At 40.5% G+C, this 27,903-nt stretch overlaps 9 protein-coding genes across 10 annotated transcripts; 8 read left to right on the top strand and 1 right to left on the bottom strand.

The window, feature by feature from the left end:
- Positions 1 to 2,097: 2,097 nt before the first annotated feature.
- Positions 2,098 to 3,197, top strand: LOC145700491 (uncharacterized). Its single transcript, XM_081777765.1, has 3 exons — positions 2,098 to 2,607; positions 2,769 to 2,884; positions 2,928 to 3,197. The coding sequence occupies exons 1-3, from the start codon at positions 2,433 to 2,435 to the stop codon at positions 3,195 to 3,197; spliced, it is 561 nt and encodes a 186-aa protein (XP_081633891.1). The 5' UTR covers positions 2,098 to 2,432.
- LOC145703186 (organic cation transporter-like protein) lies at positions 3,191 to 4,873 on the top strand. The gene is made up of 4 exons (XM_081780513.1): positions 3,191 to 3,415; positions 3,743 to 4,208; positions 4,420 to 4,688; positions 4,732 to 4,873. The coding sequence occupies exons 1-4, from the start codon at positions 3,240 to 3,242 to the stop codon at positions 4,862 to 4,864; spliced, it is 1,044 nt and encodes a 347-aa protein (XP_081636639.1). The 5' UTR covers positions 3,191 to 3,239; the 3' UTR covers positions 4,865 to 4,873.
- LOC145700480 (uncharacterized) lies at positions 4,872 to 7,299 on the top strand. Its single transcript, XM_081777758.1, has 9 exons — positions 4,872 to 4,882; positions 4,944 to 4,999; positions 5,220 to 5,428; positions 5,473 to 5,814; positions 5,862 to 5,958; positions 6,015 to 6,225; positions 6,271 to 6,905; positions 6,950 to 7,114; positions 7,163 to 7,299. The coding sequence occupies exons 1-9, from the start codon at positions 4,872 to 4,874 to the stop codon at positions 7,213 to 7,215; spliced, it is 1,779 nt and encodes a 592-aa protein (XP_081633884.1). The 3' UTR covers positions 7,216 to 7,299.
- Positions 7,300 to 7,493: 194 nt separating this feature from the next.
- Positions 7,494 to 8,283, top strand: LOC145700471 (uncharacterized). The gene is made up of 2 exons (XM_081777745.1): positions 7,494 to 7,770; positions 7,825 to 8,283. The coding sequence occupies exons 1-2, from the start codon at positions 7,494 to 7,496 to the stop codon at positions 8,262 to 8,264; spliced, it is 717 nt and encodes a 238-aa protein (XP_081633871.1). The 3' UTR covers positions 8,265 to 8,283.
- A 3,009-nt stretch (positions 8,284 to 11,292) lies between these two features.
- Positions 11,293 to 11,927, top strand: LOC145711247 (uncharacterized). Its single transcript, XM_081788974.1, has 3 exons — positions 11,293 to 11,426; positions 11,471 to 11,605; positions 11,648 to 11,927. The coding sequence occupies exons 1-3, from the start codon at positions 11,351 to 11,353 to the stop codon at positions 11,800 to 11,802; spliced, it is 366 nt and encodes a 121-aa protein (XP_081645100.1). The 5' UTR covers positions 11,293 to 11,350; the 3' UTR covers positions 11,803 to 11,927.
- Positions 11,928 to 14,117: 2,190 nt separating this feature from the next.
- On the bottom strand, positions 14,118 to 17,390 carry LOC145707190 (uncharacterized). Of its 2 annotated transcripts, none has more exons than XM_081784683.1 (6): positions 17,182 to 17,390; positions 16,472 to 16,585; positions 15,531 to 15,599; positions 15,125 to 15,446; positions 14,493 to 15,079; positions 14,118 to 14,207 (listed from the first exon to the last, which is right to left on the bottom strand). In XM_081784683.1, the coding sequence occupies exons 1-5, from the start codon at positions 17,245 to 17,247 to the stop codon at positions 14,841 to 14,843; spliced, it is 810 nt and encodes a 269-aa protein (XP_081640809.1). In that variant the 5' UTR covers positions 17,248 to 17,390; the 3' UTR covers positions 14,118 to 14,207; positions 14,493 to 14,840. The 2 variants fall into 2 exon arrangements, with proteins under 2 accessions (XP_081640809.1, XP_081640817.1); XM_081784691.1 differs by lacking the exon at positions 17,182 to 17,390 and adding an exon at positions 16,843 to 17,004.
- Positions 17,391 to 20,175: 2,785 nt separating this feature from the next.
- LOC145708198 (plastin-2-like) lies at positions 20,176 to 23,897 on the top strand. The gene is made up of 8 exons (XM_081785853.1): positions 20,176 to 20,369; positions 20,483 to 20,838; positions 20,882 to 21,621; positions 22,185 to 22,826; positions 22,869 to 23,071; positions 23,117 to 23,273; positions 23,482 to 23,591; positions 23,642 to 23,897. The coding sequence occupies exons 1-8, from the start codon at positions 20,253 to 20,255 to the stop codon at positions 23,858 to 23,860; spliced, it is 2,544 nt and encodes an 847-aa protein (XP_081641979.1). The 5' UTR covers positions 20,176 to 20,252; the 3' UTR covers positions 23,861 to 23,897.
- A 432-nt stretch (positions 23,898 to 24,329) lies between these two features.
- LOC145701077 (uncharacterized) lies at positions 24,330 to 26,159 on the top strand. Its single transcript, XM_081778308.1, has 4 exons — positions 24,330 to 24,509; positions 24,741 to 25,099; positions 25,140 to 25,482; positions 25,774 to 26,159. Exons 1-4 carry the CDS (start codon positions 24,386 to 24,388, stop codon positions 25,845 to 25,847), a joined length of 900 nt encoding a protein of 299 aa, XP_081634434.1. The 5' UTR covers positions 24,330 to 24,385; the 3' UTR covers positions 25,848 to 26,159.
- Positions 26,160 to 26,270: 111 nt separating this feature from the next.
- LOC145700431 (putative peptidylglycine alpha-hydroxylating monooxygenase 1) lies at positions 26,271 to 27,568 on the top strand. The gene is made up of 3 exons (XM_081777702.1): positions 26,271 to 26,620; positions 26,844 to 27,143; positions 27,187 to 27,568. Exons 1-3 carry the CDS (start codon positions 26,271 to 26,273, stop codon positions 27,512 to 27,514), a joined length of 978 nt encoding a protein of 325 aa, XP_081633828.1. The 3' UTR covers positions 27,515 to 27,568.
- Positions 27,569 to 27,903: the final 335 nt, after the last annotated feature.

The following is a 27,903-nucleotide window of genomic DNA, read 5'->3' as shown; positions in this document are numbered from 1 at the left end:
GTTTTGCGAAGCCGCTTCGCAGCTTCGTTTTTTAAAAGGCCGCTACGCGGCTTTTCGTTTTGAATTTTTCGGACCCTGGCTCAGGTTTTCTGTTTAGGTTGCAGAGGCCTGTCTTTACCAAAATGGTTATATATGGCGGAAAAAGACCAGCTTATTCTTTATTGAAAAGAAGATGTAACTATGAGTCATAGTTACATCTTCTTTTCATAGTCTATGACGGGCTGTTAAAGTACCTGCCTGAGCAGATATAAAGCTGGACAGATGAAACACGGGCGCATCGATATTGATTTCAGCGGGGATAAAGAGGATATGACGGGCGCATAAATAAGTGATGCATTTTTTATTCTCTCTCTATATGATTTTTTCTCGAGTCATTCCGGTTCTCTCGTAAAAATGCCGATTCCAATCGAAGAGATAAGCAACATCATTAACGACGATACTCTCATTACAGAGAGCACAATGCACGATCACAAAATGGAAATCCGAACAGGTTCGTTTTTTTCGAATTTCGACTTTCGAAAATAATTTTTTTCAGGAAATTTGTTCAAAACATATGGTTCGGCGCTAATTTCCGCAGCGGCTCTCAGCGTTTGAAATTTTCGAGACTCGCGAGCGGCTCACTTGAGAGCGAGCGAGCACGAACATGATGCTCTTCGTGCTCCCGAGCGCATTTATTTCAGCGTTCGCGCTCTTTGCGCTCGCAAGCACATTTTATTTCGCGCTCTCGCTCTCCTGGCTCCCGAGCACTGGTCAAATTTTGCTCTCGCTCGATTGGCTCGCGAGCAGAAAAATCTGACTCGCGAGCAGCTTTCAAGAGCCTAAAGTGATTCGGCGACCCCGTTACTAATTCCAAATGAGTCCCTCTCACAGGAGTTAGCACTTCGCGGTGAGCATCTTTTATCTGTTTACTCTCAGCTTTTCGCGTTCCGCTGCCGAGATTACGGACCTAATGAAGCTTGAAGAAAACGGAAACACGAAAAATTGATCCACGAGAGAAATTTATCCATGAAAGTGAATAATCATGCAAAAAATTGTTCCTTTAATTTTGCTCGCGAGCCGCTCGTGAGTCAATTCCATGGCGAGCACGAGAGCAGCCGCTCCCGCTCGTCTAGCTCCCGAGCATTGCCGACATATGCGCTCGTGCTCTCCGCGCTCGCGAGCGGTTTCAAATTTGGGCTCGCGCTCTTTTGGCTCTCGAGCCAACTTCATTTTCATGCTCCCGCTCCCCTGCTCTCAGAGCAATGATAAATTTTTGCTCTCGCTCTTTGCGCTCGCGAGCATTTGCGAGCATTTCAAACTCTGGCGGCTCTTGCGAACTCGAAAATTTTCAAGGTGATATTTTTCGCGATGGCGGCGTTTTCTGTCACTGCCCTTTTGTATGCTATCGTCAGAGTTTTGCTGAAGTACTTGTGCTATATTCACTTGAAGAAAAAAGAAAATTTCACTAGGAGAAGAGGAAAACGAGGACTTAGATCAGGTACTTCATCAAACCTAGGGTGGGCAAAAGGTTGGAGGGCTTGGGGAAGCGCTCGATTCTCATTGGCTCACGCAGGGAACACCGACGTTTCATTGGCTGAGAAAACCCTTACCCCCCAAAAACGCCCCCCGAGGGTATCGCCCACCCTAGTGTCTGATCCGCACCAAAATTCAGTTTTTTTTCTAGTCGTCGATTTGTGGGAGCTGGTATCATTTGGAACAGAAGATTTGATGAAGCCGGCAAAATATTCGATCGTCCGCGAAAGAAGAAACGCCTTTTCTCAGTCTCATCAAGAATCGAGCTGCTCTGCTTTTTCAGGCTTGAATTCTCCTACACTTGACATTCCACTTGTCCATCAGGATGACGAGTACTCGATCATTGTTCCTAAATCTACTCCTATGAAGAAGAACAAGAAAAATCTGAACACATGAATGAGAAAAAATAAATTAGAAAATTGCAAAAATAAGAAAAAAGACCGCCTTATCTGTGTCACGTGATAAAAGCAGGAATTGCTCAAAGTCATGTTACCGTGGACCCCCATCTATACCAATGCATAAACTGTCCGCGGCTGCTCATAATCATTTCATTGCCTTTACCTTTGCCAAATTTGTCCAGGCAAATTGCTTCGCGGCCCCCTTCTGATTCGCTTTTTTTTGTTTCCATTGATTTGCTTTTTCAAGAAAAAAAAAAGAAACACAAGAAAAAAGAGTTGTTTCAAGCGAGATTTTCACTTCGAGGTAAAATGTCAAGAACTAATATCTGATTTTTTCGCGAAAAAAGCTCGATTTTGAAAATCTTCAAAATTGACCACCCGCCGATTTTTACGTTTTTTACGCCTTTATTGGCTTAGTTAGACAAAAAAACGGGGTCGTAAACTTAATCACTCAAAAAAAAATTGTCGCACCATCTAAAACAGAAAAAAAATCATCAAATATTTCTTTGAGAAATCAAAAAAATGGAAGAAAGAGAAAAGATGAACAAGGAGAAGAAAAGCAATCTGGACAGAATTTTCGATGTAATAGACGAAAATGCAAAATATCCGAGATTTTTATGTGCTGGCTTGAGTTTGATTTTGTGGACAGTTGCTGGATCTTTTATTACAAGTGATGTGATTCTAGCTGCTCTCCCAGGTATTCAAAGGACATGATATTTATTAATTAGAGCATAATCGAGGGGTTCGACCTAGATTTTTGATTGGAGATTGAATGGTTAGTTCATTTATTTAATTTTCATTAAATTGATTATCATAAATAAAAAAAAGTTATTCTGGTTTTCACTTAATTTCGTCTAGAAAATCGATCCAAAAACTGCACCGAAAATGGTCTTCCTATCGAATATTCTTTCGCCAATAATTGGACTGAAAATACCGCTGCAATCCATTTCAGTCTCCTCTGCGATCGGGAAAAAGTAGGTCTTCTTCCTTGATTTCACCTCCTCATCTTGCAACTAGCTCGTTCACGACTTCAAAACCGGGACGATGATGGGCCTCTTTCCCGGTGTGTTACTCTCCGGCTTGATTTCTGACAAGTTTGGGCGAAAAACTGCGATGGTCATTTTTTCCTTCTTATCATCCTTGGCAGCGCTGTTTACGCGAATTCTTGGGCCGCAAAATGTCGGATTTTTCATTATTGGGAGGATTTTTATGAATGGCTGTGCTCATGGAGCTAGGAAAGTGTTTTCTGTTTTTGGGTCAATTTTGATCGAAGGACAAAAAATGTAAAACACTTTTAACAGCGTCATTTGCTTTGTGTATTTGACCGAAATGAGCACTCCAAAATTCCGAACTCAAACGGGCATGTTTGCTTGTGGAGTGATTTTCAGCTTTGGCGTTTTTCTGAATTCGATTCTTGGGTTCTTTCTTGACTCCTGGTTGGATATTCTTGTGGCGCTGAGTATCATGCCGACTGTCAGCTTTTTTGTTTGGTATTTTGTGCCAAGGTAGGCTTTGGCTCAGATTCCTGTGTTTGAAACCTGAGTCAGGGTCCGGGAAGAGTTTCTTTGGGCACTTGGGATCCTGACTCAGTGTTCTGTGCTAAAACCCTGAGTAAGGGTCCTAGAAGAGCTTCTTTGGGCTTTTCGGGACCCTGACTCAGGATTCGGTGTTTAAAACCTGACTCAGGATCCTTCGAGAGCTTCTTTGGGAGGTAAAGGACCCTGACTCAGTTTTTTGTGTTAAAAACTTGAGTCAGCTTTTTTTGGGTTAAAAGGACCTGACTCAGGTTTCTACACAGGTTTTTGAGAAAACTTTTTTACAGCAATTTTAAGGTCCTATCGTTGGTTATTCTCAAGTGGAAAATTCATCCCAGCCAGAAATGCTCTCAAGCAATACAGTAAAAACTGTGGCTCGGAGCTTTCAGAAGAACTTCTTCACGAAATCCTTGAGGAGCAAAAAGCCCTTGCTTCTGAAAACAACGAAGATGTAAAAAAAGAAAAACTCGTCACTAAAGTCGTCAAAATCCTCGCTCGAGACTCAACCCGTTCTGTTGTTTTGAGGATGTTTTTTCTTTGGATGTTTATTGGAATGTATTATTTCGCGCTGCTGTTGCCTGCTGATTTGCCGGGAAATACGCTGGTTAATAATGTGCTGACGGCGGCGATGGAGGGATTGGGGGCATTGCTCATGGTTCTGGTGGTGAATATGGTCTGGTGCTACAGAACAGTTCTCATTGGAAAGGGATGCTTGCTGGCGGGAGTTTGCTCGATCGCCAGTAGTGTGGTGATTTACTTACAGGCAAGTTTTTGCCTAACAAAGGGGTTGATTTCAGGAACCGACAAAAAATTACGACGAATTTTGCGTAGGCGGCTACTCGGCTGGTGATTGGCCGGTAAGCCGAATCCAGGCTTCTGATTGGTTGAAAATTTCCATGCAAAATTTGTCGAAATTTTTTGTCGGTTCCCCTAATAAAGATCTCGTTTAGCATTGTGAGACACTTATTTTTCAGGCAAACTCAATTTCTTCAACCTTCGATCTCACTGTCCTCATTCTTCAATACACAACATTTTTCGCCGTCTCCGCCGTTTTCGCCCTTCTTTTCGTCTACACCGGTGAAATGTTCCCGACAGATATTCGCGCCACTTGCTTCGCGATATGCTCGCTTGGAGGAAGATTCGGGTCCCTGATTGCTCCGCAGATTGCGAAGCTAGGATTTATTTCAACTTGCATTCCCAAATTTGTTTTTGCGCTTTTGATGTTTGCTGTTTTTAGACTTTGGTATAGCCATTCTTTCGACACTCTTTTTCAACCTCTTTTTCAGCCAAAAACTTCCAGAAACAAAGGGTGCCCCGCTGCTACAGTCCATAACAGAGCTAGAAGAATTCTACAAGAAAAATACGAAAAGAAAAGAAGATAAGGAAGAAAATATCTCTTTGAAACTTTCCATTTCATAATAAAAAAATGAGGAGACTGTAGGAAAGTTGTCAATAAAAACTTTCTGTAGGAAAATTGGTTATTCAATGGATCGTTAAGATTGACCGCGGATCATCAAATGCGGGAATCGAAATTCCAATTGAAGAAATATTGCCGTAATTAACATCAGTGCATTTAAAGTTCGCCATGAAGGGGTAGGAAATAGTTCGAGCTGCGGAAAGATGAAGCTTTCAAGTTTTTTCGTTTTTGCGAAGTCCGTTTTTTCGGCCAATTGGGAAGGGTTTGATGCAAGATGCCCTGATTTGGAACTAGGAAAGAGAGAGATCGAGAGATTTGACACCATATTCATGAGATTTTAATTTTGATCTCATTCAGGCCAACAGTGTGATACTGAGTGCTCGGTTGTCTTTGTTGATTGCCGGAATAATTGCGATAATCATCCGTGTGAGAACACGTGTCTTGTTGACCTCGGGGAATGCGTTTCGGACTGCCCATGCGGACAAAACTGCCAGAACGGATGTGAAGGCTGCGATCATCCTCTTTGCCAAAGTTGTGATAATTTGGAGACGGACTTTGAGTTTCAGGTTTGGTCTGTATTTATACATTGCGCATCTCAATGCGTTTTCAGCAATGCAAAGTCAAGGCGCTGCAGGAATTTGACCAGTGCGCGATGGATTGTTTGAACAACTGGAGCTGTATTGACAATTGTTACAGTCGCCATGTTTTGCAAGGCTTTTCTCAGTGCAAATGCTTTGACGAAAATCCTTCAAAAAACAACGAATTTATAACGCTCTTGTCTGAGGACGTTAATCATCGCCCATCAAATGATCTGACTTATGTTACGGATGCTTTTGGTGGATTCCAGGAAAACCGACATTACAGTTATGCCGAAAACAGTCTTCTTTACACAGTCAGTGCTGTCTACCAAGATAATGTCTTCATTTTTGGAGGCAGTCGTCTTAGTACTAATGTTGGATAAGTTATTTTAAGAAGACGAAAAGATCGTTTTTATTTTAGATTCACCTAGTTATTGGGTGCGATATTCGTCAATTGTCTGTCGAATTGCAGAGGGGAGTTGACCATTACTCGGGAATCGTAACCACGTCAAATGGGGGTAATTTTTTCCTTATGTGAAGGAAAATTCTGACTGTATACTTATAACTTGTTCAGTCTACACCGGCTTCCGACATCACAATTACAAATGGACTCAGCTCTTTGACGGATCCAGAACAACTTTGGTCAATTATAACACCTATTATGATCACGAATACGGTTGCATGGCTTCTTTGAACAATCAACCAGTTGCGATTGGCGGAGACGATGGCACTTATATTGAAATTCTTCGGTCAAATGGTTGGACTGGTCTGAATTCTCATCCAAAGTATGAAAATCGAATTTTAATTTATCTCATTTCCAATAATTTTAGGCTTCTCTTTCATCCAGGATGCCTTGGATTCGGAGAAAACATGCTGACAATTGGCGGCTATGACGAATATGATAGCTCATCACCAGGCAAAGTCTTCATTTATTATGGTCAATCTGGCCATTGGTCGTTCTTGGGAAATCTTCTTCAAGTTCATTATCTTAACACAGTCATTGAGCTCAATGGAATCATTTACAGTGTTGGTGATGGGTTCTACGGTTATGATGGAAGATTTCATCAGGATGATTTTGAAAACAAGCATGGTTCATACAGGAAATCGAATCCAAATGGAGCTGGAATCGAACGAATCCAAATAAACAACTCGAGCATCTCTTCCGAAATCATCTCTACGCATGACTCATTTGGTCATATGCGCCCTATTTTGTTTTCTTCTGGACAGTTTGACTGCGCTCAAACAGCAACTACAACGCAAGCAACATCAACCACAACAACAACTTCAACAACATCCACTCTTTTATCAGATGTTACATGTTACGAATGTAGCGATCAAACAATTAACGACGTTAACTGGTGCACTGCGATAAGCGAACAGGATAACCCAGTGATGTGCGAGAGCAGATTTGGATGCTTTAGCACAAATGTTATTGCTTTTTCTGAGATTTATCCAGGGGGACTAAGTAACTTATTTATCGTTTTGATTTTAATTTCACCATTAAATCAGTTGAAATAATGACAAGAGGGTGTCTTAACGCAACTGATGAGGTCGAGCAAGGATGCATCTATTACCAAGAGGGCGGGAGTATAATTGATGACAATGGACAAGAAATTATAATAGAAAATGATTCGGAAATCTGCACGATGATTTGCCAGGACCATCTTTGCAACGGTGATATTATTTGCTCTAACTTTGATCAAAATATATTTTTCAATCTAGGTGGCAACGAGTTTATTTCTACTCAAAGTTTTTCACCGACCGAAACTCCGTAGAAGCCAAATACTAGCATTGAAGCTAACTCATTCATTTCTTTTCAATGTCTTTGTTTGAAAAATTAATTTTTAATAAAGTTTTTGAACTTGTTTTATTCGAATTGAATGACTTTATTCATGATAATCTAACCAAAGTTACCTTCTTTTTTCTGAAAATTTCCTCTCGTGATAATCGGAAAGTTTAAACGACAATCATAATCTGCGTTTTTTGTTATGTCACCCTGAGGACGAAACAATCGCCCGATTTAAATGCCAAATGTCAAAATAATTAAAAAAAGATGCGGAGACCGAGAATTTTCGAAATTTTCACAATTCTCATTCTCTTTGCAATCTCAGTTTATTTTGCTGGAAATGAGGGAAGAGAAAGATTTGAGAGAAGGAAGTTTGGAGAATTTTTATCAGCAGAATTTTATTCTGAACGTGATGAAGCTGAAGATCGCTTTTCTGTGGATTTGGGAGAGAGGAGAAATGAGTTGAAGGCAAAGTTTGATGAAAGTTTGAAAGAAGAACTGACGGAAGCGGCTTATCAGAGGGAGCTCCTTAAGTTTTTGAAGAGTAAGACCGTCCCCTATCGGCGATAGGCTATCGCTCATTTGTCAACTTTTTTAGACGAAGAAGCAAAAGAGTCAATCGCCGAATTCGAGCTCGCTCTAGAATCTGACCCCTTAGCTTACCAACTGCCAAACATCGTGGTTACTGGTGCGAAAAAGTGCGGAACAAAAGCTCTCCAGCGATTTTTCGGGCATCACCCTCAAGTGATCAGGGGTTATGCGGAAAGTCCTTTCCAGACTCTTGAAGACTCAGAATTATCGTTCAAGAATTACCTAAAGAATCTTTATCGAATCTGGTCGCTGGAAGATTTGAGGAAGAAAATTGAAGAGAATCTGGAGTCTGATCGAGAGAACTTCTTCATGGCAAAAACTGGCATGGCTGGAATCAAATGGCTCCTTGATTATCTTGAAGAAAATCCAGCTCTTCTCGAAAAGCATGAAAATCTGAAGACATGGAAGAAAAATGTTCAATGCATCACTAGTAAGATATTTCTTTAGGTTCCTTTCTCATCATTCTTCAGTTCTATGTGATCCTGTTCATCGGCTTCTCTCTGATTTCAAGCATATGAAAGATGACAAAGCAGGTCACATGGGACATTTGAACAAGAAAACACTTGGGTCAGACTCCGCGCTGATGCCGTTGGCGGACTTGAGTTTCGACAAATATGTCGAGACTTACTTGCCTCTTTTGACGGAAAATGCAAATTCTGAAGGCGTTCCTAGAGAAATGACCACAGGTTTGACGATTTCCCAGCCAGTCATTCTTGATTTTAGTGATGGCGAACGGCGCGTACGGATATCTCTACAAATACTATCGATCAAACACGGGCGATCCAAAAATCTTCGCGAACACTGGTCTCATCCTTGATGGAAATTCTCTCAAATCAAGGCCTTGGGAGGTGATGATAGAGCTCGAGCGATTTCTGAAATTGAAAAAATTCTTCGACGAAGATAAATTTGTAAAAAGAGAAGATGGTTATTACTGTGTCAGGGATGAAACGGCAGAAAATGGAATGGATTGTATGCCGAGCTCGAAGGGGAGGACTTCGATTTATCCTGGCGACTTGGGAATTTGTAGGTTCTTTCAATAAATATTTCATTGATTTTTCCAGCTGCGAAGACAGAAAAAATGCTCAGGGAATTTTACCAACCTCGTCATGTAAAATTGGCAAACGATTTCAATCTGACTCTGAGCTGGCTCTCAGAATGGAACAAAACTTGATCGATTTACCTTGGATAATTGCTAGATCAAATAGAATACAACTTGCTGTATAATTTCTTCATAGTTCATTTTTGAAATAAAAGTACAAGTAAATAAGAGAGAATGAGATTATCAATTCAGTCGTTTCAGTGGAATTTGCATGTTAAACCAGAGAGATATCGATGGATTGTTTTGGGCATTTTCTTTGGGTAAGTTTGAAAAAGTTAGGGTTAGGGTTGGCTAAATCCTCGAAATCGGGGGGCAGTTGGGGTCCCACTGGGGAGCTTTGGTCGGTGCTCCTCTAAGCCAATCAGAGGACAGTATTTTTCAAGCAAGCCAATCAGAAGCTTGTATGTGTTGAGCAAGCCAATCAGAACACAGTTTTTTTTCGATCAAGCCAATCACAGACGAGCAACCCTTTTTTGATCCGCCCTAGTGAATGATTTTTCAAAAGTTTTTCAGAAATGCATTTCTTGCCTCCTTCCAATGGGTCAACTACATCATGGTCCCCGACCTTTTCGCCTCCTTTTTCCATACATCTTTCTCCACCATCTCCTGGACGACTCAAATCTACATGGTTTCCTTTTGCGTTTTTATGTTGCCGATAATCTGGTGGCTCGAACTCAGAAACATCAAAGTGGCGCTTAGGGTCGGGTCATTTTTGGCAGCGGCGGCGGCGTTGGCAAAGTGTGTGGTGAAGCCGAATATGCTGCCTTTGCACTTGGTGGCGCAGTTGTTGAGCTCGATGAGTAATAATTTTGTATTCATGAAAGGCTGAAAAATCAAGATAAAGAACCCATTTTCTTCAGAAAACGCAATTTTCCAGCAAAATAAAGAATGCCAGGAGTCATTGCCGAGCGATGGTTCCCCCTTGACGAGCTCTCTTTTGCCACCGCCATTGCAGCGGGAGGAATGATTTTTGGAAATTCCGTTGGCTACCTCCTTCCTGCGCTGATTATCAGAGGTCCGGTGAAGACATTCAATTCCACTTCTTACCCTGTTGATTGGATGAAAAATGAGGCGGCAGTGGAGGAAGTTCAATTCCAAATGCTCTGTCTTTTCGCACCACAAGCGATTTTTGCGATGGTTATGTTTTCCATGGTCATAGGAAAACGGTCAAAATCGGAAAGAAAAATATAATTTTCATAATTTTTGACCATGAAAAGTCGGTATTCCAGCGCTTCCGGAGCTCCCGCCATCTATAACTGCGGCAAAAAAGAGACAAGAACCTGAAAAGCTTGATTATCTTGATACAGTCAAAGCTTGTCTCCAAACTTCAAAAAGCCTTGCGAAGAATACTAATTGGCTTTTACTTCAAGCTGGGTAAGATTTTTCGGAAAATAGTTTTCTGAAAATTTTAGGGGATCAATCTCGGCCGGAGTGTTTTTCGCCCTCTGTACCCTTATCAATCAGATTCTAAAGCCCTCATTCTGCGATGAAATCGACCCGAACGGCGTGAACAAGATCATTGGCGGAATTTCCTTCGTCATGCTCGTTGCCGGTGCTTTTTCGGGCCCGATTGTTGGCACACTCGTTGATAAAACAAAGCTCTTCAAGACTTTTACCCTTTCGAATACCGTGGTTTTTACACTTTGTTTCGTCGGAGTCACGATTTTGTTTCACCACGGGCTGGTTTGGGCGGATTTCGTGCTTTTTGGGCTGATTGGTTCTTGCGTTTCATCGATGTTCAATCTCATTATGCAGTTTAGTTTCGAGGTGAATTATGAAAGAAAGACTTTTAAGTAAAAAAATTTAAAGCTGACGTTTCCCGAGCCATGCACATTTGTTGCGGGTTTTATCGGAATTCTACAGCAATTATCTGGAGTAATTCTAACTCAAATTGCTCAAGCGATTCTTCTCAACAAGGACTCTTCTCAAGGTTAGCCGTTTTTGGCCTCCGACGCCCTTAATTTCCGATCTTTAGACTGCCCACCGAAAGAAGCCAGCTTCAACTGTTTAATTTTCCTTTCCTCCTGCCTCGTTGCTGCTACCATTTGCTGCTCATTGGTCAAGGAAGATCTAAGAAGATTAAATGTTGAAAATGAAGATCCTCATTCGAGTAGACCAAAAGAGTAGCCCTCCTCAAAAAATGCTTGTCAAAATAGGTTTTTCAAATTGCAACTGAAAATAAATTCATCACAAAAACCCATTTCATTTCATAAAATGTCTTCTGGAATTTTCCAGAAACCCCGAATACTAATGATAGAGCCATGAGTAGATACGTACTCATCCCGAAGGTAAGTCCTGTTGCTGAGTAAAGGTTAGCATGGATTTACCACGCTGGAATTTTCATCTCTTTTAACGACTTTTTCCGTCTCTCTCTATATTTTGGCAGTTGTCCTTCATTCTTATTTTTCCACCGAATCGAGAACGAGTTTAAAAAATGACGGAAAACGGTGAAACGACAGCTATGTCGGAAACTTGCAAAGCCCAAGAAACTGCAATGAATACGGTAAAAGGTAAGAGTAACCTAAGATGAAATTCGATTTTAACAAAAAACTAGCGGATTGCAAGACTCAGGGACTGCTTGCCACGAAGACAACTTGGGAAGCAGCTGTGAAAACAAACAACTGCGATTTGACATGGCCCTGTGGAACTGAGTTCTGCGACCATCTCAAAGAAAACACCAAAAAAGAAAGTAAGTCAAACAACTTCTTTGTTGATCCTACATATTCTTAAGAGTTTTGCGACAACTGGGAGAAAAACAGCAAAGACTGGATCAAGAAAAACACCGACAACGAGTGCAAGATCGAGTTGCCCTGCAGCGCCGCCAATGCTCAGTTCCCGTCGATGATCCTCTTCATCCTCGCCTTTTTCTTTTTCATCAAAAAGTAAAAACTGCTGTAGAATTCCTGTAGTTTCTCACGATTTCTGTTCGAAAATTGACTGGATTGACAACGAATTCAAAAGTTTCTCTTTCTGTATGATGATTTTGAACAATAAATTCAATATTTAGTAGAAAAAAAATTATTTCTTGTGTTGATTTTCGTCTTCAGTGTGTTACTTTTTCTGCTCCATCTTCCAGTGCTGTTTCCAAATTGTTTCTATCAGCTTTTCGTGTCTTTTTGAAGCTTCTTTTTCTTCATGAACCCCTTTTGAGTTGTACACAAGTGTCTGTATAGGTTATTTTTGTCAAAAAGAAAGACGGTTTCTCTTAAAAAATGACCCGGACAAAATCAGAAGACCAATTATAACACAGACCAAGACAGTTTTCTTCATCTGCATCATTTGCTCGTCTCTAGAATGGATATGAACATCCATCGAAGATTCGCTTAAAAATCGCTTTCAAAAGAAAGACGGCTAAATCGATTATTTATTATTTTTTTCGCTATTGAGGAAACATTTTATTCATTCGAATATACACATCATTTGGTTCCTTATATTTAATCTGCTTTTGACACAATCAAGGCCCTTCTCTTTTATCGACATAAATAGTAATAAGTTATATTGTGACTGGAGGTTGTTCAGTATTCGACGGGAAATGCTCAATGATGATCGGATGGTTTCTCGGATGCGCAAAGCTTCTTTGGAAAGAATGATGGCTGTAGTCCATCAATCGAGTCTGTTTGTTCGCCGAGATGGATCTCACCGCAACTGCGCTTGTTGCTGGTGGGCTTGTTGATAATGGAAGTGATTGATCTCCGCTTCCAAAATCGACGGTTCCTCCGATACCGTTAGTCGTTGTTGTTATCAGAGTCATCGATTTAGATTCTGTCGATTCGGTTTTATTCGCAAGTTCTTCGAGATACTTTTCGTACTCTTCTTGGATCTCTTTCAGCGAATAACTTGAAAACTTGCTCATTATCAGAAGATATTAGGGAGTCTTACATGTAGTAAATTGTGACAGACGAAATCAAGATGACGAAGAGCACTAATGCTCCCTTACTATTGGTTTTTTTCAAGATTTTTACAGAATTGTTTAAGGGGGTAGACATCATAAATGGTAATTTTGGAGATGATGTTTGTCCGAAACTTTAGATATTGACTCCCTTATCTTATTCGAGAAGGAAAAATTAGGGGGTAACCGAGGAGAAAAATCATCTCGAAAATCCAGTTTGCGATGTCTACCCCCTTAATTAAAAACCTCAAAATTTGGTGCGTTTTTGCGCATTTTTGGGGTTAAAAATTTTTCCTAAATTTTAAAGTTGCATCTGGAAACCATTTTCTTGTAGGGCTCAATAAATCTCTGAAACAAATATTTTCTGTATTCACAAAAGGTCATATTCTTCATCATGCTTTTCTTCTCCATCTCTCTCTAATACTGGAGTCGTGGTACTGGCCTCTGCAGCAGAAATGGGCTGAAACACAGAATCTCTCGTGAATTTTTAAGCAAGAAGCAATACTGCGTCCTCGCTCTAGAAACAAAGTTCTGGCTCTCTTAGGAGCTATTCATTATTGCTGAAAACACAAGTGAGAGGGAGACCTTGCGTCTAAAACTTGATTCGACGAATAATTTAAAACCACGAACTTTACTTATTATTCAAATTTTGCTAACTATGCCTTTTTTAAACAAAAATCACAATTTTAAAATTTACTCAGTTTATTCTAAGAACCGAAAATTCAAATTCCATTTTGGAAATTATGTCCTTTTCTTCTTGATCCGCAGCATTTCAGATACAGGTAGACAAAGAAGATACCTCCAAATATTAAAGCAGCAATGATCTTTAAAATTGCTTAGACTGTCCATAAAAATATTTCATTTCCTGTACTAACGAGTAGGTCAGCAAGAAGTCGCATTGTCTCATTCCTGAATATCTCCATTAGGATGTCTTCTCTTCTTAAGATAACACTGTTGTTATTCAAGTCTGATCGCAGGGATGCAACTCCTCTCTGTAAACAAAAAATAGACTGAATAATGGGCTAATCAAAACAGTGTTTTCTTGAACTTCTTTTCTGCAATTAAATTTGCAAAAGACTGTGATGTGTGGATAGTCTTTCATCTTTCTTTTTCATTTCTAAAAACTTCGTCTAAGCTTTCGTAAAAATGTCTCAAGAGAACGAATATTTCATCGAGTATATTGCTCAGTCGTCAGATGAAGAGCCCTCTGAAAAATCAGGTTTTCCAGCGAAATCCTCATCAAATATATTTTTTTTCTTTAGAAATGCGATTGCAAAAGGAATCCATTGAAAAATTTAAGCTAATGACTTTTGTACTTTGACTGTATTTACAGATGTTTATGAACAGCACATACAGAAGATTTTTTTGAAGAATGATTTGAATCACGGTTCCGCCAAGTTTACTGAAATAAATCTTTACGAAACAGTCTACCAGACATTTTCTAGAGGACTGTTGACATTTCTTGAGGACCACTTGACATTTTGACATTTTTCGACATTCAAATAACTCTTGACATTTTTCGACAAAAACTCCTAGAACAATGTAAACCTAATTTTTCGCTTTCGGTGCTATCAGAACCCATAACACCATCAGAATCAGCAAGATAACCGATCTTGCGAATTCCGCGACCGAGCTGACTAAACCTTTCTGACATTTTAAAAACCGTCTCTTTTCAATCTCAATTTACCTAAACTCGACTCTTCAAAAATCATCTCACTTCTTGGAAGATCAACAGTTGGACTGGGCGTGTTTCTCGAATCTCTTGAGATTCTACTGGAGAATGTCAAGGTCGGCGAAATCTGAGCAGTTGGAGTTGACGGGGTCGAAAGAGGAGGGCTTGTTTTTTCTCGTCGATTGAATCGGAGAGGAGGGAGAATAGTTTACGGAAGATTTGGTTGTACTCGGGCGTTGTTTTTGAGGTATTTCGGCGGTTGATCTTTTCAAGGGCTTTTTAGGAGAAAAAGGAGCCAATCAAAATTCTGTTTTCGGCCAAATAGCCAATAAGAATCTGACTTTTTTACTTATCTATTATAAGTTATAAATGAGCCCTTTCCTGAGTCACAATTCTTTCATATTTACACTTGAGCGAATTGTACTTTTCATCCAGCTCCTTGACCAGCGTTTCATCGCTAGTGGAGGCGTGGGACTTGACCGAGTGAAATTCTGCCTGCTCCTCTAGCTGTTTCAGCCGCTCGACATGGAGCTCGTTCATTTTTCGCAAATCCCCGTTTTCGTCCTTCAAGGAATCGTTTTCCTTTTGAAGCGAATCGTAATCTGAACAACCGATTGACCAAAAACAACTTTTGAGCCGAAACGGACCTGAGATTATGAGATTCAAATCCGTCTCCAATTTCTTCCCCCTTGATTTTTCTAGTTCCAAATCCTTCATCACCACTTTCAGCCTCAATTGATCATCATCTTCCTTCTTTTCTTCCTGGTGGTTCTCTTCCTTGATTTCAGTCGAATTTCCCATTCCTTTGATGCAGATCATTTCCTCCATCAAATTGTTCAATTGGACTTCCTGCTCGTCGCTCAGAAGCTTCAACTTTTCAATCTGCTCGATGGCAATTCGATGGCGCTCGGCAAGCTGGCGGTTTTCTTTTTCAAACTCGGAGCAAGAGCTTTGAAGCTGGTCATAAACCTAAAAGAGGAAAATTGATAAAATAATTGAAACGAGACTGGATGAGAAATGAATAATTAAAATTGTGTATTGGAGATTTCTTACTTTGCATCTGTTGTCTTCCAAATCGCGAAGAATATTGAGCTGTTTCTCCAGATGGCGGATTTGTTCATCCTAAAAATGTTGATTAAGGGGGTCAATAGGTTAGGGTTGGGGTTAGGCTTTACTTTAAGGGATCTCCCCCCGATTTCGTCAACTTTGACTTCGAACTACTTTTTTTAGGCCTGAGCTTTTTATAGGAATGAGGGCTCATTTTGAAGCCCGTTTCTTAATGAACAAACTCTAGTATAGAAATTAGTTTTAATAAGGGGAAACACCTTCAAAAGACGGGCTAAAGACATTGGTACTCGCGAAAACCCCCATTTTGGGCCATTTTCAAAGTCGAACTAGTTTTTTCTGCTCTTAGATAGAGCCCTAAATCAATAACAACTGTCTTCCTTGATCCCTGATCTACAATCTCTAGTACAGACATGTGATTCCGTCAAGGATTGTAGAAATTTTCTTCACAAGACGTTTTTTCACTGATTTTTGCCATTTTTATGACTTTCTTTGCTCTCTAGCGCATTTTAGTGGTTAGATATTTTATTAAATCTATTTTTTTCTTAATCAGTTTCTTCTAAGCTTTCTATAGAGCCCTTATTCATCTGATTATGAAGACTTTGAAAAGTCGAAAAAACTGCGAATTTTTTCTAAGTAAAATTTTTCATTGAAATAAGCCATTTTCAAAGCTGTATCACGGCTTACCACGTGACGGACTCCTCTTGACATTATATATGAAAATGATCGCCAGACAACGGAGATTTCAAAAATATATCAGAAAAAAGCTCTCGATAAAATTTTTCAAATCGGGAGGGGATCCCTTAAACTCTATGTAAGCAAAGTCGAATGCTTTTACTGTCAGTAAGGATCTCTTCAAGATAAGGGCGTCAATATGTTAGCTCTTGAAAATCGTCTGTTTTAAAATTGAGTTTCTTCTCCCTTTTTACCTGATCCACAACTTTTTTCTCCAAGGTCTGGCAATGCAAGTCCAGTTCTTGATTCTGCTCCAACAAAATCTTTCCAATTTTCGCGGCGAATTCCAAGTCGGCTATGTAATTCGCCTATAAATAAATTTAAAAGTCAGGTTTTTTCGTTTCAGACCACCCATGAGTCGGGACAAAGCAGAATAATAAAATTATTCAGATTTGAATGATCCCAAGTCATCTAATTTAGCTGTGAAAAGGCCTTTTCAGCACATTCTTAATGATTCTCAGATTCGAAATAAACCAGGTGCAAAACCTCAAGAAAAAGCCTGGTTGGTGACCCCTGTGGCTCGTTTTTGCTATTCTTTTCGAATAAATGCCGGGATGATGATTACCTTCTGTGCCATTTCGAATTCCGTCATTAGCGTTTTCAGTATTTTTTTGTTCTCTTGATTAAAAAATTAAAAGTAATTAGCCCTTGATTTGTTCAAAAGATTGGTCATCGACCGCGATAATATTGAATCTTTGAAAAAACAAATATCATGTAACCTCCCTCTCTTCGAAGTAGACTTTTCGAAGGACGCTCTTTTTCGAGCAAATAGAGTTTTGGGTATTTGTCCTTTTTTGAAATACAAAACGCGTGGATCTTATTTCACGAACATCTTTTTTTTCTTGACCTTCGGCCAAAGTCAAAAAATCTCAATAATGCAATTTTTTTTGCCAAAAATTTTTACCTCTGATGGATCTTCATGGTCTTCCGGAATTTTTGTATTGTCTGGAAAATGACTAGTGTAGACCATTTTTTCTCTAAGAAAGTTGATCTTCTGGGTACTTTAAAATTTGGGCTTCTTTTGTTCTTATTTTTTTTTCTCAATCTCGTGACGACCAAACTTGATTCAAGATAGAGCAATAAATCGCTGAGTGGGATAATGAGACAAGCTTGTCTACTCGTTTTGCTCGACAAAAGAGATCCTCGCGAGGACATTTTATCGATCAGAAGAGGGCACTCGTGGGCGGAGCCTGATCCCACAATCCAGCTGTTTGGATCCCGGAGGACCCATTTTTTCTTTCGAACTTGACCGTGATTTCGATCGGGGTGGTCCTTCTTTTTGCCTTATCCGCAGCGATCTTGGCGACCGATTTGCGTAATTTAGAGAAGCACCTCTCCCGCGGAAGAGACAAAGCCACCTGTGAACTTGACGCAAACAGCGAGATCCTTATCGGTAACACGCTGAGACGATTGACACGTTTTTGGATGAAATATTTCTCATCGAAATTTATGCACAGAAAAATTCATCGACAGGAAAAATTATCGGTCGATAAAAATAATATTCGTGGCCGTTGATGACTTTTGAAGAGGAAATTTCTTCTCCGTTCCATTCTAGTTTTTCCACAGCGAAGCTTAACTCACTCAATTTTTTCGATTGTTGGGATTAACATACGGTGTTTTAATGCCGCTGACAAGATAAATTGTATTTCCAAAACGTATCGAAGAGGAGTGATGATGCTAAATTAAAATCACTTGTGGTTTTACAAAAATATAATCTCACAAGTTCATTTAGCTGGCCAACCACCGTCCAATTTGAGTAATGAAACAAATATACATCTAGTGACGAGGAATAATACCAGTCTTCTCGATATTCCTTTTCGTATCGACCTCCCAGGACAAGATATCCGTCGTAAACACCGATGCAGGAGTGAGAGTGTATTGGCCTAAAAATCATGATTCAAAAATAAAGAAGTCCATTTACTCTGGAAAATCTGGTAATTCTATCCAAGATGTGCCATTTAATTTCTCCACTTTATTGTGGCCGCGAGGCCGAAGGTATGAACCGACTGCAACAGGTTGGTCATGAAAGAGCGCCAAACATGAATTCCAGTGAGGGTACTTCGTCGCCGGTTTTAATGAAACATCTCTTCCGTCAAATTCTTCGCATTGTTTCCAGGCTTCATCATTTGAAAAACAAATTATTGCTTAAAAAATAATTCCTGTTAAATTTTATAAAAGAGATTTATAAATTTTAACCTGATTGTTGATCCGCCACCGTGACGACAGAAGATTCCGTGCTATAACCAAATCGAAGTTTGGCATCTAGCTCGATGATTTCACAGCCACTTATTGTTGAAATCTGAGCTTATTTATAAAGAGTTACTTAATATCACTGACTTACTTTGAATTTATACTCCGAGGAATACCATCCTGGATCTTGATTTTCCGAGAAATCGCACTTCCGTCCGGTTTAAGCACATAGCTGATCTCCTTTTGAGCTCCATAACCTGCAAGCACCATCAAAGAATTATACTCTTGTCCAAAGCAGTTTTCGCTTTCGAGCTGGAGATCTTGAATTTTTTTTTTCATGATTCGATAATTGTTCTTTGAGCATTTCTGTTTCGTTTTTTCTTTGCTCGAGATCATTTTTCAAATCCTACCAAATTTCATGAATAACTTAGATTAAGTAAGATACATCTTCTTATCAAACCTGAGTAATTCGGGAGCATCGCGCCTTCTCCTCCTTGATCTCATCCCTCAAAATTTCGTCGTTACTTCTACACTGTTCGATTTCGCTTTGAAGATCAGAATTCCTAAAGCAATCACTCGATTCAAAATAACGAAACAACGATTGGTACTTTTTTCTTTCAGTGTTCAACTTTTCTTGAATCTCTGTTTTCTCCTTCTTTGATTCATCTAAATCTTCCTTGATTTCAGTCAATGCAGCCTCTGCTTCATCTGTTTTTGATCTTGCAACTAGTAGTTCTTCATTGGCAGCGATCAAGCTTGCGTTCTCAGTTTTCAGCCTGATTATTTCAGAATCTGAAATATGTACAAAATATGTACATTTTTGGCGGTAGATCAAAGATACTGCCCAAAATTGCCTTTTTGTGCTTGACCCTGAAGCTTTTTCCACAAGTTTTTATTTCTCGTATTAAGTCTGAATCAAAAGTTCACCGCAGAAATTTGAGTTTATAATTACCGCCTTTCCTCGCTAGAAAGTCTTTCATTCTCAATTTTCATGTTTGATAGATTTTCAGTGAGGTTCTTTGTCTTTTGATTGAGAATTTCAATGTCCTTCTTTAACTTCTTGTTTTCACTTTCAAGGCCATTCGCATGCTCCCGTAGATCGTCCACCATGATACTTTTATTAAGTTCAGAAAAGATATTTTACCCATAAAGAGCAAATTTTTTTAGAACCTTCTCGATGTTCTTCGAGATCCATGACAGTTCTTTCCGTACAACCACTTTTAGATCCCTTGTTATTCGAACAAAGACATGCTTGCTTCGCAAAAATTAAAAGAAAAATTATCATTTCTCTTTTGAAAATACTCTTAAAAGCTTTAAATAAACCACGCTTCCTCGAAAGATTTGAGATGAATCTGTTGCTAGGACGATGTTTTTCTCAATATGCCGACAACTGCGGAGTCTATGTTCTCTGACCAAAATAATTGCAGGGGGTACTTCAAACACAGACATCTTACAGGGCCTCAAATTGGCTGTAATTAGAGCTGAACTTTTATATTCAGGCTTTTTTCGAACAAGATGAAGGAGAATCTAGCCAGCAAAGCGAAAATGATGCAATCTTGTTAACTTGTTAATCCTAATTGCTCTTGACCTTGCTAATTCTGCGCTGATACGTATGCGCATGCTTGTAGTATGCGCCCAGACTAGCACAGTGCTCGAGGGAGGGTTGACTCACGCAGTGATTGGGTCCGTGCCCTTTTAGGCACAACTGACTCGCTCATTTTCCATCTTCTCACGGATTATTATTCTCAATTACTCGATTGACCGAAAAAAATTGAAACTGAAATCATGGAAGAAAATCTCATTTCTATCGAAGAATATGCTCAAAAAATTGAAAACGAGCTTAGAGAAATCGCGAATTTTAGTGATGACGAAAACAAGAAGATTGCCAATTCATTTGCGAAGGTAAAGAAATGAAAATTCTTAAGGGTATCAACATCGATTCCAAAAATTTGTCAAAATCGATGTTGACACCCTTAAAAATATTTTTCCTCTAAAAATCGCTATAAAATCTTCAGTTCGACACCCAGCAACTCGGCACCATTGACAAATGCCTCCTCGTAAATGTGATCAAAGAGTCCGAAATCAAAATCCCCAAAAAACGAGCTCGGGAGCTCTCAATCTCGCTTCAAACAAAGCTCCATGGCGAAGTCTCCCTCGACGAATTCGTTGCTTTGGCGAAATCAGTCGCTTCTACTGGCTCCATTGACAGTAGCTTGCTCAAACGGGCAGACCATACGCTGCCAAAAGGGCATCTCAACTTGGGGACAATTTCGGACGGAACAGTTGAAAAAGTCAAAAGCAGCAGGGAAGAGGGAAAAATGAAACGAGCGCCAAGCTGCGAGTTTTTGGATTCCGTCGATGAAATGGAAAGGTAAATCGGAGCCGCTTTTTTCCTCCTCAAATTTGGTTTTCAGGAATCCGATTTTGCTCTTCAAAATGTCCGACTACGCCCAAAAACTGTTTGACGAACTCGTCTCCCTGGGAATTTCCGAAGAAGATCGAGTCACAATCGCCGGAGGTTTTTCCGAGCAAGACACGGACAAAACCGGCCAAGTTCCTGAAAACTACCTCGACGGGCTCTTCAAAAGCTGTTTGAGAGAACTCCCCGGCTACGAAATCAGACGGATCATGGAAGCAAGGGGAGATGATCAAGGAAAGAGTCTGACGATTCTGAGTTTTGCGGAGATCTTTATGGCGGAGAAAAAGTCGGATGTTTGCAATCAGTTCAAGAGCTCAGTCAAACAAGCAAAAGGCCTCATCAACAAAAAGAACCACGAAGTCGAAATTTCCGAAAAACAAACGGAAAGCTATCTCGCCTCGCATGCCTACTCCCTCGCCGAGCGCCGCGCCTTTTCCACTTGGATCAACCAGCACTTGTCTTCCGACCAGGATTGCCGCCGCCACTTGCCGCTCGAAGTCGAAACGGAAGCGCTCTTCAAATGCGTTTCCGATGGCATCATCCTCTGCAAAGCGATCAATTGCGCGAAACCGGGAACAGTTGATGAGCGAGTCATGAATAAAAGCGAGAACATGAATATCTTCCAAAAAGCGGAAAACATCATCCTTGGTCTAAACAGCGCCTTGGCACTTGGTTGCAAAGTTGTGAATATCAGACCGGATGATATCAAAACAGGCGTGCCGCATCTTGTCCTGGGTATATAATATAATATAATCAGGGTTCGAAATCGCCTAGGCGAATTCGCCTAAAAAGCTAGGCTAGGCTAGGCTAGGCGAATTCGCTTAGCTGCCTGGCTAGGCGTTGACTCTTGAAATTTCGCCTAGCCTAGCTTAGCCTTAACTCATACTGGTGCCTTAGGCGAAGCTAGGCGACAAGGCGAAAATGAAAATTCGCCTTGAATTTTGCCTAAGCGAAGAAGTTAGGCGAATTAAGGCGAAATCTAGATGAAATCAAGGCGAAATGAAAGCGAATCTAGGCAAAATCTAGGCAGATCTAAGCAGATCTAGGCGAAATCTAGGCGAACCGAGCCAAAAATTTCGCGTAATTTTCGCTTTTCGCCTAATCGCCTAAAAAAATTGAAATTTATCGCGTTTTTGCTTTTTTTCGCCTAGATTCGCCTAAGGCGAATTCGCCTAGCCTAGCCTAGCCTAGAGTCTTTGACAACAAATTCGCCTAGCTTTTTTCGCCTAGCTTTTTAAAAATTCGCTCTGCCTAGCCTAGCCTAGCCTAGCGATTTATAATATAATATATGTTTTTAGGTCTTCTTTGGCAAATTATCCGACATAGTCTTCTCTCGAAAATCTCCCTCGCCAAGAATATCGACATTGCCGCCCTTCTCCGACCCGGCGAAAATATCAAAAGCTTGGACGAAATGAACCCCGAGCAGATTCTCATGCGATGGGTCAACCATCATCTTCACAACTCCGCAGACAACGACGATGAAGCCGCGAAAATTCTGAGAAACAAGGGGCTAAAAGAAAATGGAGAGTTCGTTGGCAATTTTGGAAGTGATTTGTCGAACTCCGTCGCGTTTATAAACCTTTTGGAGCAAATTTCACCATCGAATTCGACAAAAAATCTCGCCGCAAAAGTGATCAAAATTGCTGACAAACGGGCTCGAGCTGCGTCGATGCTGGAAATGGCAAAAGCAATCGGCATGAATCCGATTTTGACGCCGGACGATATCGTCAACGGAAATGAAAAGCTCAATCTCGCCTTTCTAGCCGCTTTGTTCAACAAGCATTCTGGGCTGTCAAAGGCGGACATCGCGCAAGAGGTACTGGATGAGCTGGATTTGGAGAACTTGGAAGAGCTGGAAAACTTGGTCGAAGAGGAAACTAGAGAAGAAGAAACTTATCGAAATTGGGTGAACTCACTTGGATTGCAGCCATTTTCAAAAAGTACAATGCTTTCTTGGTCTTCTTCTGACATTTATAATTTAGTGATGCCATCAACAGTGTCGCGTCTGTACTCCGACTTGCGCGATGGACTGTACTTATTAAAGATCGAGGACGAAATCAAGCCCGGAGCTGTCAACTGGTCTCGTGTTCATAAATCCTACGACAAGTGGCAGCGGCACATGCGATGCATGGAAAATTGCGCCTATGCTGTTGACGTTGGCACGAAAAAACTCAACTACTCGCTCGTATGTCACCTTCTCTCGTTTCCAAATCGAACTTGAACCTTTAAGGTTGGAATTAACGGCGCGAATATTTACGAAATGGATCGGACCAGAACCCTAGCGATTCTTTGGCAACTGATGAGGAGTTATATGACCAAGGTTTTGTCCAGTATGGATGGGGAGATCAGGGACAATGAGATTATGCAATGGTGCAATGATACCCTAGGTAAGCAAGTGTTCAATAGGTATAAAAGTGCTAAAAAATTCAAGTGTAACTAACAACGTACTTGAAAATATTTTTAAAAGAAGGTCGAAGATCTGTGATGAAAAAAAATTTTGTTCCTGATTTTTAAGTAGATTTTATGGGTTATATTTTTAAAATTTTCAAATTCCAACTCATGAAAAGATTTGAAACTGATTCATGTTTTTTTCAGGGAAACACCAAAAAGAATCAAGAGTGAATTCGTTCAAGGACAAAGATCTGGCATTTGCAGTGATAGATCTATGCGATGTCATCTCTCCTCGATCAGTCGATTACAACATGGTAAGAAGCTGCGAAAGATTTTTCTTTTTTTTTTCAAAAAATATTTTCAGGTAGCCAAAAGCATCGCTTCCGACGGTTTTATGGCACCAGATGAGCGGCTTCAAAATGCCCAGCTAGCGATCAATCTTTCTCGAAAAATTGGCGCGAAGATTTACGCTTCTCCGATGGACTTGGTCGAAGGAAAGCAAAAGATGATTTTGACCATTTTTGTTGGCCTAATGTCGAGGAGCTTTGAAAAGGCCGAGCAAGGCAATATTCTGCCTGTATAAAGATCGTTATCCAGAACTGTATCTGTAAATAAACGTCAAGGACATAATGCGCCGCGATTTTTGGCAGCCAAACTTTTTAATCTGCAGCTCATTTTTTATTAACAAAAGGATGCGATAAAAAGCCGCAGTTGTCGAATAATTTTCAAATGAAGATTTTTCAATTTTTTCTTTTCGCTTTCATTTCTAGCGCAATTCGAATGTCGAAAAATTTGAATTCCGAAATCCGAAAAAAGCGACTTCCAGTAGGACTTCTCGCTGAATGGTCCGCCCTCCACCACAAAAAGTGAAGAAATCTCTGCTCTGTTTCCTTAATAAAATTGTTCCATCGAACACAAATACTGTCCACTCGACCCGAAAAACTTCACAGACCGTTTAATTTTGGTATCTGATTGCATCGAGCGCTGGAACTTCTGTTTTCTTAGTTCCGACTGATCGATTTTCCAGGGAAAAAGGGCAAAATGCGTGAAATTTGTCGATCAGTTTAGATCACATTTGCGTTCAATCCAAAAGAGAAAGTTGAAGAAAATGCCCCTTTTTGTCCTGTTTTTCTTGATAAGAGAAGCGTTTGGTTTCGCATGCCCAGAGAACTGGACTTATGAGTCGAGTACAGGGACATGCAAGCAGACGAATATCGCGGTTGTCTGCACAGGTACAGGAAGAAAAATGGGATTTTGACAGAAACCGGCAAAAAATTTCGACAAATTTTGCGTGGAAATTTTCAACCAATCAGAAGCCTGTATTCGGCTTACCGGCCAATCAGAAGCCGAGTAGCCGCCCACGCAAAATTTGTCGAAATTTTATTGTCGGTTCCTGACAAAACCCCAGAAAAATGACGATTTTAGCTTCACAGGAAGCCTTTACTGACTCTGATATATTCAAGGAAATTCGCTGGTTGTCGTTGCAAATGTCAAAGACATTTACCTCGATCTTCCATCTAATCAAGAATCAGACGCGCGAATTAAAATCGGCTCTTGTACGGGATCAAGTGCTCCAATGATGACAAGATTCGTTGAAAGTTTTGAAATCTCCGAATGCGACCCAACAATAGCAGCGATTGACGATGGACTCCTGCTCACTTGGGAAATAACAGGGGCGAGTATCAGTGGATTCGATGATGTTTTCAAATACACTGCGAGTTGTGAGATCTGGAGGGATGGAAGTGAAACAGTTGATGAAGGGTTTGAGGGAGTGACAGTTGCGCCGAGCTTGATTGGAGATCAAGAAACTCAGAATCTTCAGGTAAAACAAGCAGAAAAAGCGTTTTGATTGAAAAATCTAGATTTCAAATGTCGCAACGCTAGAACTCTTCGAAGACTCAAGCCGAACCAGTGCCATCTCGACCTCCCTCGTCGGTCAAAAAATCTACGCCAGAATTTCCGCCCCGTCATTAGCCTCCAACGCCGAGTTCTACCTGGAGAATCTCATCAGTTATGAAGATTCTAGTCGTACAGGAAACTCTTACGAGGTCGTCAAGGATTTTTGCAAGACGACGATTCTTGATTTTGGGCCAATAGATGGCAGCTCGATGGTTTCGACAAATAGAGTTCTTGATTTTGAATTCAATGCGTTTTCTTTTTCGACGACCGGGACTTTTTATCTTGATGGATCGATTGATGTTTGCACTTTTACAGGAAAGGTCAGCAATAGCTTCGAGAGCTTGTTGACAAAACCTTGTTGACAAAAGGCCTTGTTGACAAAACCTTGTTGACAAAAGGCGTTGTTGACAAAACCTTGTTGACAAAAAGCCTTGTTGACAAAACCTTGTTGACAAAAAGCCTTGTCGACAAAAAGCCTTGCGGACAAAAAGCCTTGTTGACAAAAAACCTTGTTGACAAAAAGCCTTGTTGACAAAAAGCCTTGTTGTCGAAAAGCCTTGTTGACAAAAAACCTTGTTGACAAAAACCTTTGCTGACCCAAAAAAGCTGGAGTCGCAGATGTCAATTCTTGCCCTCCAACTCCCTCCTGCACTACTGGGTACACCTTATAAGATCCCGGTCTCGAATTCTCTCGAAAACGACCGATCGTGACATCAATGCAAAATTTCTTCCTCCTGTCAAATAATCTGTCAAAACTCATCTCTCGCCTGTCATATAAAACTCTCCTTATTTCTTTTTTGGTTCAATAAAAATCAAAAGCAGAATAAAACGTTTTTCAAGGATGAAACTTTTCAATCTCATTTTGGGGGCAAATGCGTTGAAAGAAAAATTTCAAATGAAAAATGCTAGGGCATTGAAAGATGATCAGTATTTGAACACGAAGATTTCCCTGACCAAGAGAATCGGAGAAGGAGATTTTTTCATCACAGGAAAGTGGATTAAATCAAAATTCTATTCAATCAAGATCTTCTATGAGCCGTTTTTGATCCACAAATAAAGCCGTGACACCCTTATTCGATGAAAAGGTCCATCACATGATCGTTCGCGGATGCAAAGACGACTTCTCTCATCAAACTCTCGATGCTAGCCCAAATGTCCCATGCTCTGGCGAACAGATCATCTTCTCCTGGGCGATGGCAGCCGGTCAGCTAGAATTCCCGCCCGACGCTGGAATTCACGTCGGAGGCGTCTCAGGAATCAAGTCAATCGCGATCGAGGCGCACTACAAGGATAAATTTCATGGAGCTGACAATCTGACGGGAGTCGAGTTTGAGCTGACAACTGAGCCACCGAAAAAAACTGTCGGCATTTATCTCCTTGCCAGTCCGGAGTTTCATCTACCAGCAAGGGAGAGGACAAATGTTCATGTTGCCTGCAGATTCAGGCGAAATCCGATTGAAGTTTTTGCTTTCAGGAAAGTGTTATTCTAGATTCTAGACTCTATAATCTAGATTATCAAAAGTCACAAACTTGTTAAATCGTTCTTTGCTTAAATATTCCTGAATCATTGAATTCATGATACTATTTGATAATTTTGAGAATCAGTATAAATATCTGTACGGTCATTATAAGAGCTAGCTGTTTTTTCATCTAATAACAGAAAAAAGAGCTCATACTCACGATAACGGACGAGTTGTCAGCGCCTTCGTCCGTCGACCACACAAAAAAGACTGGACCCTTATCGGAAAAGGCAACCCTCAGTGGCCCCAAGGTTTCTTTACACGAGTTGGTGGTCCCATCACTCTTTATAAGTGGGACTATGTCCGCGCTATCTGCACATTTGACAATAAAAACGGCATCGATGTCTTCGACGGGCCAGGTCGACAGGATGAGATGTGCAATATGTATTTGATGTATACAGTTCCTTATACATTCTCCCCGAACGAGTCGCCTGAGTGCTGGAAAAAGTAAGAATAAACCAAGTTTTCCTAGAAAATATCGATATTCTAGCGCTGACAATGCCGCAGATATTCCTCAATATCTGATCGAGAGAGAAGCTCGATACCCAGGCGACGCGGGGTCATTCTCAGACATGCACATTTCGATGGGCCACTGGAAACGACCCGCTGTTCCGGAAATGATGAGCCATGCACATCACAAAATGGGAGGAGACGAAGGAGACCATGGAATGCATCAAATGCATGGAGGAAATCATGGATCAATGAGCCATGGAGACCACATGGGAATGATACAACACGATTCGATGATGCATCAGTCGATGAGCCATGAAGAGCATATGCAAATGATGCATGAAAATGATCATTCTGGGCATCATTAGTGATGTTTCATTATTAAATTTTTGTTGTTCAGTCTTCATTAAAAATTATCTCTTGAGCCGAATAAACGATATTTAAAAACAATCCCAGAAGAAAATATACAAAAATCATGCTGTTTTTCTTCAATTTTCTTATTTTTTCGTCATTTGCAGGCAATCCAAATCGACAGATGGCATTTTCATACTTGCAGTACTTGAACGATAGCTTCGAGAGCCCTCTCTGCGCCTTTTTACCCGGTAAGAACTTTCTGATTCCGATAGGAAACGAGTTAAGAAGAATGGAGAAAATCTTCCACGAATTGTAAGATCTTCGGAAAACCCGGAGTTATGCGAAAACGAAGCTACCTTAGCGGCCTCATGAGACTTGGGAGGATGAATCCTTATTCTGATAA

The sequence above is a fragment of the Oikopleura dioica genome, chromosome 1 (genome assembly GCF_907165135.1).
Source record: "Oikopleura dioica chromosome 1, OKI2018_I68_1.0, whole genome shotgun sequence".
Taxonomy (NCBI): domain Eukaryota; kingdom Metazoa; phylum Chordata; class Appendicularia; order Copelata; family Oikopleuridae; genus Oikopleura; species Oikopleura dioica.
This window is presented reverse-complemented; position numbering and strand designations above follow the sequence as displayed.